Genomic DNA, 11,665 nt, shown 5'->3' with positions numbered 1-11,665 from the left:
CTGAAGGCCTTCGTCTGGATTTTTCAACAGGACAGTGCTACAGTATTCAATGCCTGCAGGACAAGGGACTTCTTCCTAGAGAATAACATCATTTGGACCATCCTGCTTGTTCCCCTGATCTAAATTGAATTGAGAACCTTTGGGGATGGATGGCAAGAGAAGTTTACAAAAATGGACAACAGTTCCAGAAAGTAGATGCCCTTCGTGCGGCCGTCTTTACCACTTGGAGAAATGTTCCCACTCACCTCATGGAAATGCTTGCATCAAGCGTGCCACAATGAACTTTTGAAGTGATCAGCAATAACGGTGGAGCTACTCATTACCGAGTTCATGTTTGGAACTTTGAATTCTGTTTTGGGGGAGTTTATGGTTTTTTTTTGGAGGTGTAGCCCATAGAATCCTAGCTTGAACCAATCTGGCCATTCTCCTTTGACCTCCAGCAGTATGGTTTTTTTTTGTTCTGTCTGCCTCCAGAAACTATATGCAGCATGGATTTTGATAAATACCACTCTACTGCTTATTGCTTGCTTAATTACACTTTATTTATTACAATACTAAACAAAGAAACAAAAGAAAAACAGTTAAACATTTTACACAGGAAGAAGCAGATATGTAATTTATAAGGCAGTAGAAATAGACCTGTGTAAGTGTAAAGAGCATTACAGCTGGGTTTTATATCAGAAGGCACCATCAGAGGACGTGAACAGCCAACGATTCATCACTAAGGTATTTGTGATGTAATTGACACTGATGTTATTGGTATTTACTCAGTTTTACTTTGTATAATTTGTATAATATCAGTATAGATTTATGTATCAAATGGAAAGATATTTAATCATGCCATGAGACATACATTAGTACTTAGTACTGAAGACGTAAACCATAGAGATGGGAAAATCCTAATGAAATAAGTGAGTGTCTACTTCCATTGTGTTATATGCAGTTATAGGGGCTGCATAGTGAATTGGTTTAAACAGTCATGTAACAACCAAGATCCCTGGTTTGAGACCTAAACGAGAAAGCAGGCAACTTCAGTATCACTGGTGCCAGTGTTTACTTTCTCTTTATCCCAGTGTTGGTCATGTTGTCTCTTTTCTTTGTGTATTTGCTTCTTTGATGAATGGGACCCCTACTCAAATGAAAAAACACAGACATGATGAAACAAGCCGAAATTGAAATTTGTCTCCACACAAATGCCTGTGAGGTGTCCTGTCTTCTGTTTTTGGCATACAGGATATGAGACCAGTCTCTAGCCACATACATAAAATGTGATTAGGCAGAAAGGTGATTTTCATCACAGGCACTATTCATGATGGCAGGGCAACATGGGAGCTTTCACAAGCACTCATGTATTTTCATATGTATTTTTAATGGATTAATGATGATACATCAGTCTGTCGGAAATTACAAGAACAATATTTTTTGCATAAAATAATAAAAAAAATGTCTGACTATATACCTTTAAATATCATCTAAACCAAGCAGCTCACTGAAGAAGAAATAGACGATTATAATTATTACTAAGCTTGATAGGTAGAGGAAAAATGGCAAAAGCAAAAAACTTAATGACTTCTGATTAATTCATAATGCACTTTTGAATGTAAAATCTAGACCCCAGAGGTCTTGACAGTAGAATAGGTGCATAAGTCAGAACTATAGGTTATCTTCTTCTTGGATCGCTCTGTTGCTTGACGTGTTTCCACTGTAGCATAAAGCACATCTTCATCCTGTGAATGAATTTGTTTGTAATTATGAATGTGATTGGTTTTCTATAAATAATTCATTTTGTTAGAATTAATTATTAATTATGACAAGCGCTGAAAAAATACGGATTGAATATTAATGTAATTTACCTGAGTTCTTCTTGTTTTCCCACTGGTTTCTGGTCTTTGTTGATCAACTTCTGGCCACAGAAATGAATACATCATTAAAAAATAAAATCCACCATTATACTGACTTAGATGTAGTAACCTCATTGCCTGGAATTTTCTTATGTTAGCAAAATGCTTTTAAATTTTGCACAAATTGTTAAGTTTACAAATTGAGCTGATGAAAAAACTAAGTAATATACTAATTTGATGATAAGAGGATTGATTGAAAAAAGTACCATATTTAGCAATTACCTGTTTTCTGGCAGAGGTAATGAACAAGAAGAGAGACAAGAAGAGAGGAGAGAGCTGCAAAAGTTGGACACAGGATGAAGAGCAGTTTCCAACACATGCCGCAGTCTTGTGGAGATGTTTGACCAGTTAAAATTGAAGAATGTGGATCACTGAAATCTAAATTGTTCACAAACATGTTTCAGTTAGGTCTCTGTGTATATTTTTTTTTAATCATTCTAATGTTTGAGATGTTGAATCTCAGTCATCAGAAAACTAGAAAAACTCATTTGAAAAGAAAACATGCATGGCAATCAAAATATTTGTTTCGTTTAAAAATAGTTAATCTTGCTTTTCATTATTAATGGTCTGACACTTCATATTAAATACGTCAGCAATGCACAATGTTACTGATAGAATATTTAAACTGCAATTCATATAAAATGCATTTTGACAATTTTAACCTAAAAAGTTTCAAATAATTGTGTAATCATGTAATGGTTTCAGAATATGTCATTTTTAAAATTGTTTTTGACAATTAACCTGAGTCTAAGTTACAGTTACATTTTTTAAATATTGATACTAATGTTTAATGTTAAAAAAAAATCACATGAGCACTTACTGATTTTAATCCTTGTCGCCACACTGCCATAACTCTGAACAAATTCAAGGTTAATATCCTTTTTATCCTGTAGCTGTTTCTGCTCAGTTCCACAGTAATAGAGGCCCTCATCAGAATCAGAAATATTCACAATCAGCAGGTCATACGATCCAGAGGACTGGTTGTTTACAAAGTGGAAGCGAGGTAGAGAATTCACTAAAGTTGCTCGGTTACAGATGGGTTTCCACGAATCCTTTGTTAGTTTTAGGACAAGAGGAGGCTGATTTTCATGGGTACAATTTCTGTACCACACAATATATTCCTCAGGTGGTTTTGTAGAGTCACAATACAGAGTTATGTTTTCACCCAATCTCACTGTCAGATCCACCACTGATCCAGAAATCCAATCACCTCCTGAAATACAAAACACAATAACACATTTTGCCAGTGTTTCACATTGTACAACATAGTTGTAAGTGTTGACTAAAGAAGTAGATTTAGATGATGTCAAATATAATCAGTAGAACAGGTAAATGTTAAATAAAATGAATGTTTCATAAAAGCTCCTTCCAAAATATTACCTAAAAAAAGGACAAAAATGATGTGAAGTCTGTCCATGTTTGACGACGACTTGCAGTTAAAAGATATCAAAAATGGTCTCACTCTTGAGTGTCCCCTTCACAGACGTTTCCTTTTAAGGAAATTCAAGTTCTGATTGGCTTGTTGAATGGAACCTTTTATTCTGTGGCTGTTTTCTGTTCGTTTGATTTTATGTGAATGAAAATAACACATGGACACAATTGCACTGCATGCATAGATCCATAATAAAATCAGGAAGCATGAATGAAATTATGTATTAGACTTGAAGTGTGCAAAATATGTTTTAGTTTGTGCTTGGAACATATTAAAAACTAGATTTGGATTTAGAAAACATGTAATGCTAATGTCACATTTTCACAAGCAGTCAGGACAGTTTAACCCAGTTCCATCCCTCCATTTTTACCTCCAAAGAGATCACTTAAGCAGCAGTTCAGTAGCCCATGTCCATATAAGTGAGGTGAGGAATGTTTATTCACCAGCACTGAATCAAGAAAAAAAGCAAGTAAAACTTGTGACACTTTTCACTGATGCCAGTCACAATGATCTTTATAAAGGTCATGCATAACACAAAATTGGAAATTAAACCAACACAACTCTAAAGAAGAAAAATCAGGACAAAAGTTGAAGAATTTAAACAATTAATTAAGTCTCTGCATTAAAACAGACCTATTCAGCTTGTATATCGTTGCAGATGGTTCATTGATCAGCATGTCAGTATCTTGCTCATTTCTTCCTACACTTGTGACCAAGACTCTAAACTGTGCGTAAAATGGACTGAACCGAACAGGCTATAGCTGGAAGACATAAAAAATGCGAATTCTCGTATTGTGTAACATAGACAAAGAGAGACAGGGTTAAATAAGAGACTTGATTTCATCATAACCCGTTTAGTTTGGAGAGGGATTTTTCTTAGATTCAAACTGTAAAGGGAGATTTTTAGTGGATAACCAGAACTGACTTGGAAGGTAGCTCAGTGAAGGTTTTTGGTGGAAGTCAGCCAGATACTTGTTCTTCCGCTTGATTCTAAGAAAGAGGGGACAGATTTTCTCAATTTCTCACCACACCAGGGAAAAGCAGAGGTTAGTAGCCCGTTGAAGACTTGAATGGGAGGAAGTCATTAGTAGTGGTATTCACCTGATCCAGGACAACGGAGAGCTCCAGGTTGACGGGTAGACTCATCGAGAACCTGGTTAGTTCTCTCCACTTGCCTGTTGATCTGGAGATGGAAGCCAGAAGAGAGACTAGCCCAGGGGTGGGCAACTCCAGGCCTCGAGGGCCGGTGTCCCTGCAGGTTTTAGATGTGTCCTTGATCCAACACAGCTGATTTAAATGGCTAAATTACCTCCTCAACATGTCCTGAAGTTCTCCAGAGGCTGGTAATGAAGTAATCATTTGATTCAGGTGTGTTGACCCAAGGTGAGATTTAAAACCTGCAGGACACCGGCCCTCGAGGCCTGGAATTGCCCACCCCTGGACTAGTCTGAGCTCCCAGTGCTGGACACAGCTCCTTCCAAAGAAATGAGGTTAACTGAGGTTCATGGGAAGAAACAATGTCCCGTGGGCAATCACATAGTCAGAAGAAAGGTGAGAAACTGGGCTGTTTTTACAACCAAGGAGTTTGAGAGGAGCAACAAAATGGACAGACTTAGAAAACTCTTCAATGATTTTCAAGATGACTGTGTTACCTGAGGAACATCAAAGACCAGTGACAAAATCTGGAGGATCAGCGTGTTTCTTGAGAGAGAAAGGCTTCCTGAGTAGTGGAGTTCTGGGAGATGTCAGTTTAGTAGCGGCTAAGCAAGCTTGCTGAAATTCCAGATGAAACAGCAATAAAACTTTTTAAAACCAAGGAAGTGTTGATGCTGACCATACACACAAATCAGACCACACAATTTTCTTGTTATGGGTTTCTTTTTCTTTTATTCGGTTTGTGCACCGTTTTCTGTTTGGCACCAATGTCGTGTTGGACTCCCCTAACCCATCACAGCTCCCAGTGTCACTAAAAAGGGAGAAACCTAATTACTGCAAATGAGCTGGTGCTGGTCCATCAGCCTCCCTGGCATTGCCCCTTGAGCCTGTTGCACCACGCCTCCCCCTCCTAAAGACCTCACACCACCACAGACACCAATCAATACTGGTGTTAAAAGTACTGAGCCAGGGATGACCAAAGGCCAAGGTAGTGCGAGATGCTTCAAAAACAACTAAACTGATCTGCTTGATATGATTGCCAGATAGTGAGAGTGATAAAGGTTGTGTTTTCTCTAGCGCTCAGAGAGAATTTGTGAAGTTCTTGAGAGAGAACTTAGCTGAAATCATAAGTCTGGGTAGGGATAGAAAAGTTATAGAAAAGTTCATATTTCCAGAGCTGAGTGTAAAAGAAAAGCTCTCAATTTACAGGTCGATCTACGCCCCTACCCTCACCTATGGTCACAAGCTTTGGGTAGTGACCGAAAGAATGAGATTGTGAATACAAGCGGCAGAAATGGGCTTCTGGCTGGCCTCTCCCTTAGAGATAGGGTGAGAAGTTCGGCCATTCGGGAGGGGCTCAGAGTAGAGCCGCTGCTTCTCCACATTGAAAGAAGCCAGTTGAGGTGGTTCAGGCATCTGACAAGGATGCCCCCTGGGCGCCTCCTGGGCGAGGTTTTCCTGGCATGTCCCACCGGGAGGAGGCCCCGGGGCAGACCCAGGACACGCCGGAGAGATTATATCTTTCGGCTGGCCTGGGAACGCCGTGGTGTTCCCCGGATAAGCTGGAGGAGGTGGCTGGGGAGAGGGAGGTCTGAGCTTCTCTGCTTGGGCTGCTGCCCATGCGACCCGGCCCTGGATAAGCGGAAGAAGATGGATGGATAGATGGAAGTTGTAGAAAATTCTCCAAATGAAAACTGACTTTGATGAGAACAATACCACTGAAGGGCTAAGTCTCATGTCTGTTGTTCATAATAAATTCGTTAAAGTTAGAAGTCTCAGAATTTACACCTCCTGTCACTAGATGTTCTATCAGTGCTTCCAGTATCCTAACCAGAAATACCTTTTGATGTTCACTTTTTTATAGGGTCTTCGCTATGGGGAGTAGATTTCATCACAGTGGATGACTTTCTGAAAGTGCTGTAACTAGAGCTGGGCGATAGAACGATAACGATATGTATCGCGATATAACTTTTACTCGATAGAGAAATTAAGCTATCGCGATAGACCTCGCCGCTCTTGTCCTCTTAAAATAAAAAATCCAAACTAAGTAGCGCAGAGCCGAACCAATCACAGCCGCAGCGTCACGTCGCGTGACTTGTTACGTACAGCACAAGTGCCAAGCCGCACGTGTGTTTGTTTGGGAAGCAGCCAGCGGGTAATGGAGCCAGCGCGTAATGGAGGAAATGAGTGTGCCGACTAGAAAAATCAACCGAGCGTGACCGAAGAGAAAACAGATGACGGTTCCAATGCCGGAGAGATTGTCGAACGGAAGAGCCATAGAAGTTCCGTAGTTTGAAGGTATTTCGGCTATTTCAAGTCTGACAAAAAACAGAGTAGCATGCACTGTAAATTGTGCCGAAAGCAAGTCTGGAAATACAATAAACTGGTGCATGCGTCACACTGTGCGCCACGTTATTGTTTCGGTGAAATGAATTTCTACAATACTGTTACTGTTAATTCTACTCTCTGCAGTGTTTAAATGCTTACATATACACACAGTTACTGTCCGTCCACACACACGACTCTGTTCTGCTTCTATGCCCCAGCTTTGTTTACTTTTTCCCACCGAGGCTTCTAGACTTCTGATTGGCCAACATTTCTGCACGGTTAGGAATCTAGCTCCACCTGCTGCTTTGGCATGTTCCTAGCAGCGTTTTTCTTCATTTCTGCCTTTATGTGTGGACGGGATTATTTTTTAAAACGAAAACGGAAAATCTCCGTTTTCAAAAATACCCGTGTACGTGTGTACGTAGCCTCAGTCTCTGACTGGAAGCGCTAATTCGTCATTCGGCTTTTGTCAGACTAAAGTAACTGTTAAAACTGTTTGAAAAGCTAAGCTATACAACAAGGAGAGATTGAGAATTTCCTTTTAGTTCTCAGTTTATTTGATATTGACAAAAGTTAGTCAGTTTTGTCTGTTCTTCTGTAAAACAAACTAAGATTTATTTTTAGAATTAATATTTTGTTTCTAAGTGGAATTGACAATTTAGTAGTCTGTTTCGTTTGTTCTATTTTGAAACTTAAACGCTTTAGCGGCTGCCTTTTGTGTAGTTTGCAATATTTGCCTTTATTTATCTGAAAAAGTCTCATGTTCCTTAAGTACATCTACCCTGTTGAACTTATTATGGGAAATAAATATTTAAATAAAAACAAGCTGCTGATTATTTCACATTTTACTTGTGAGCAACGGCACATTTAAATCTTACAAATATAGTTATTTGGCTTATATCGTGATAGATATCGTTATCGCCTGAAATGAAAAAAACATATCGTGATATGAAAAAATCTCATATCGCCCAGCTCTAGCTGTAACTAAGTTTAAGAACATAATTCACCCACTGTTAACATCTTCAATGCGTTGCACCAACACAGAGCAGAGCAGCTACCTGAATGCTACTCCAACAGAGATCGATTATCTTATTAATAATTTTAGCTCCTCACTACACATAACTCTGGATACTGTAGCTCCTGTAAAAAGAGAGCCTCAGATGAGAAGTACTTTATTCAGTATAACTCTCAAAAACGTAGCTTAAAGCAGATAACTCATAAGCTGGAGAGGAAATGACATAAAACAAATTTAGAAGATCATCATTTAGCCTGGAGAAATAGTTTGCTGCTTTATAAGAAAGTCCTCCGGAAAGCTAGAATATCTTACTATTGATCACTGATTGAAGAAAACAACCAACTTTCCTCCAAACCATTGACGTGCCTTTTAGACTCCATTCCTACAAGACTGCTCAAGGATGTCCTACCATTGATTTATGCTTCTTAAATATGATCAGCCTATCTTCTATGTACCACAGGCCTTCAAGCTGGTAATAGTTAACCCTTTACTTAAAAAGCCATCTCTTGATCCAGCTATCTTAGCTAATCAGGCCAATCTCCAACCTTCCTTTCATATTAAAAAATCTTGAAAGAGTAGTTGTCAAACAGCTAACAGGTCATCTGCAGAGGAATAGCTTATTTGAAGTGCCCCTGACAGTGGACACATCTCTGTGATTGTCATGTTAGACCTCAGTCCAGCATTCGATACTGTCGACCATAATATCCTATTAGCGCAATTAGAGCACACTGTAGGTATTACAGGTACTGCGCTGCAGTGGTTTGTATCATATCTAACAGACTTCAATTTGTTCATGTAAATGGAGAGTTTTCTTCATACACTTCATACAAGGTTAATTATGGAGTTCCATAGGGTTCAGAACTAGGACCAATTGTGTTGACTTTATACATGCTTCCCTTAGGTAGTATCATCAGAAGGCAAAACATTTATTTTCACTGCTTTGCAGATGTTACCGGCACCAGACCTAGGGGAATCTGGACCGGCAGCAAGCGGCACACAGGCTAGAGAGCACTGCGTAGCCAAATATGAGCAAACTGTGGATTAATAGAGAGGACACCGAAGTTAGCGTCTTGCTCAGGCCGGAGCTCATTTATTTCTCTACATATACACAATACAAATCACACTAGACCATGCATTCTTCCCATAAAATAACAGAGTTCATAAACAAAAATGAAGTTACAAAAAGCATTCTCTCAAAAGCAAAATAAATACAAACTAATTCAAAATGACTTTACATACTCACAACTTAAACAAAACACTCACGGTTAAAGCATAACAACATACCAAAATAACCCATCTCACATTCACACAACCTTTCCCCACATTCGCGCCATATACGCTATTACTTTTGAACATGGCGTCCCTTGAACGCAACATAACATGGCGGCAGACGACTGCAACGTTGTTTCACCAACAAAAGGCTTTCCTCTTAATACATGTACTCAGTACTGCTTGGCTAACACTAAACCAAACACTACAACACATTTTCGGAAGTCGCAGGTTGCCACTGTCATAGCATATACTTGTAGTGCTACGTAGCATTATAGCATTATGCCGATGATACACTAATACTCATTACAACAAAATACCACAAAACAACATCATCACTCTCATCTCAAAATATAGCCGAACAGTTGTTACTCAACTTACATGACATTTAGAACCAGTTCGGTAACATAAAAGTTTGTTTGTGGACCTGTGGATTAATAGAGAGGACACCGAAGTTAGCGTCTTGCTCAGGCCGGAGCTCATTTATTTCTGAGCTGCGCATGCGCAGAGCCTATAGCTAGAGTCTCTGGTAGTTCCACAGCAGTGCAAGAGCACCATCTACTGGCATAATGAAATATAACCAATATAACAACACATAACAATGTCAAAATAAGTCACAATAATAAACAAAAAATAAGGGGGTAATTGGTTTTCTTACAAAAATAAACATGTAGCTTTTTTCAACCTGCTACACAGATGATACCCAACTTTATCTTTCCTTGAAGTCAGATAACACACACCAATGAATGGGAGGCAGAGCCTTCAGTTTTCAGGCCCCTCTTCTATGGAACCAGCTTCCAGTTTGGATTCGGGAGGCAGACACTATCTCTACTTTTAAGATTAGGCTTAAAGCTTTCCGTTTTGCTAAAGCATATAGTTAGGGCTGGATCAGGTGACCCTGTATACTCACTTAGTTACACTTCAATAGGCGTAGGCTGCTGGGGGGATTCCAATGATGCATTGAGTATTTCTTCTTCAGTCACCTTTCTCACTTAATAGACCTCTCTGCATTGAATCATACTTGTTATTAATCTCTGGCTCTCTTCCACAGCATGTCTTTTATCCTGTCTTCCTTCTCTCACCCCAACCGGTCACGGCAGATGGCCGCCCCTCCCTGAGCCTGGTTCTGTCAGAGGTTTTTTCCTGTTAAAAGGGAGTTTTTAACTGTCGCCAAAGTGCTCTCTCATAGGGGGTCATATGATTGTTGGGTTTTTCTCTGTAATTATTATTGAAAGGTCTGCCTTAAAATATAAACTGCCTTGATGTAACTGATGTTGTGATTTGGCGCTGTATAAATAAAATTGAATTGAATTGAATTTGTAAATTGTTCCTTCTTGGTTTAAACCTGCGCAGAAGACCAATATTGAAAGAGACTGATACAAATAAAACAAGTCAGAAAAAAAATGGATAGACGAGGGGAATTTTATATATTTAAGTTTGGTATGTCCACATTTCAATTTTTTGGTTCTGGCCTTTTTGCAGAGAAGGTGAACAAATATCTGTATCTGTGTTCCCGCTGCGTGAGTGTGAGTGGGGTAACTTTGCATTTGGTGCAAAGTTACCCCACCTTCATGTTTCCCAACATGAAGGTGAACTGCCTTGAAAAAGCACAAAGGGAGATTGAGACAGGAGGGTGATTAGGGTAAGTGGAGACACAAGGGGAAAACCACATAACTGAAGTGAATCAAAACTAAAGCAAAACTTAAGACAACAAATAAGGAACACAACCTCCCAAAATAAAACAGGAAGTGAGTGAGTTATATTTAACACACCCGTGACTTCCTGCCAAACAGCAGCTCAAAGGGAGAATATCCAATGCAGCCCTTGGGTACCTCCCATACAAACAACAGAAGGTCTAACAATCAGTCCCAATTAGATTCATTACAAATCAAGTACTTTAAAGTCTTGTTCCGTTTGGTCTACCAACCCGTCAGTCTGACGGTGATAGATGCTTGTTGGAACTGATTTAATGCACAATAGTTCTTTTAAAGTGTGAGACATGAACGAGTTCCCCGATCAGTCAGGATCTCTTTTGGGATGCTGACTCAGAAGATGACCTGAAACACTGCTTGCACCACAGTCTGCAGAAATGCTGCACAGGGGCAATACTTCAGGATATTGTGTTGCATAATCCCTAGAACTAATGTGAAATGGTGCACTCTGGTGAAATGGCCCAATGAGCTCAAATGGGACCTCACTTAAAGGTTACTGTAATAGATCCACAGAAGATCAGACCACATTTTCATGCTTTCCATCATATTTTATTCACAGTTTCTGTTTTCCAGACACGGCTGCAGCTGAACATACACACCAACAACAACCCCAATCACAGAACCCTACACAAATTTTAAGCTGGCGTGCTCAGCCTAAACTCTGGTTAATTTTTATTCCTATTTATTTCTGTTATGTGACGGCTGTGTGCAGGCAAGAAAAGGACCCAAGGTGCAGACTCCAGAGACAAACGTAAACTGAAACAGCTTTAATGCTGAACTCAAACAGAACAAAAGTAAGAATCCAAATAACTTACACAGGCAGACAAAACACACAGCAAAATAAACGGTAGAT

The 11,665-nt window shown here is 39.5% G+C and overlaps 1 protein-coding gene across 6 annotated transcripts; it reads right to left on the bottom strand.

The window, feature by feature from the left end:
- Positions 1–599: 599 nt before the first annotated feature.
- LOC147327915 (uncharacterized) lies at positions 600–9,580 on the bottom strand. 6 transcript variants are annotated; one of them, XR_015129900.1, is made up of 10 exons: positions 9,528–9,580; positions 4,643–6,120; positions 4,435–4,516; positions 4,259–4,323; positions 3,967–4,094; positions 3,704–3,781; positions 2,722–3,114; positions 2,124–2,279; positions 1,854–1,903; positions 600–1,727 (listed from the first exon to the last, which is right to left on the bottom strand). XR_015129900.1 is itself a non-coding variant. In XM_086295908.1 (10 exons), coding segments are annotated over exons 5-10 (798 nt in total). In that variant the 5' UTR covers positions 4,260–4,323; positions 4,435–4,516; positions 4,643–4,807; positions 4,986–6,120; positions 9,528–9,580; the 3' UTR covers positions 600–1,607. The 6 variants fall into 6 exon arrangements, 5 of the variants coding, with proteins under 5 accessions (XP_086152034.1, XP_086152031.1, XP_086152035.1 ...); XM_086295908.1 differs by lacking the exon at positions 3,967–4,094 and having other exon boundaries at positions 4,643–4,807; positions 4,986–6,120; XM_086295905.1 differs by lacking the exon at positions 3,967–4,094.
- Positions 9,581–11,665: the final 2,085 nt, after the last annotated feature.

Source organism: Aulonocara sp. 'chitande type north' Nkhata Bay, linkage group LG6 (genome assembly GCF_057382095.1).
Source record: "Aulonocara sp. 'chitande type north' Nkhata Bay isolate Kocher_YH1m ecotype deep benthic linkage group LG6, A_spYH_male_GT1.1, whole genome shotgun sequence".
Classification (NCBI taxonomy): Eukaryota; Metazoa; Chordata; class Actinopteri; order Cichliformes; family Cichlidae; genus Aulonocara; species Aulonocara sp. 'chitande type north' Nkhata Bay.
This window is presented reverse-complemented; position numbering and strand designations above follow the sequence as displayed.

Coding starts and splice junctions, on each gene's coding strand:
- LOC147327915 (XM_086295905.1), bottom strand. Junction 2,280..2,721: donor GGCGACAAGGATTAAAATCA/GTAAGTGCTCAT, acceptor TGAACAATTTAG/ATTTCAGTGATCCACATTCT. Junction 1,904..2,123: donor TTACCTCTGCCAGAAAACAG/GTAATTGCTAAA, acceptor TTCTGTGGCCAG/AAGTTGATCAACAAAGACCA.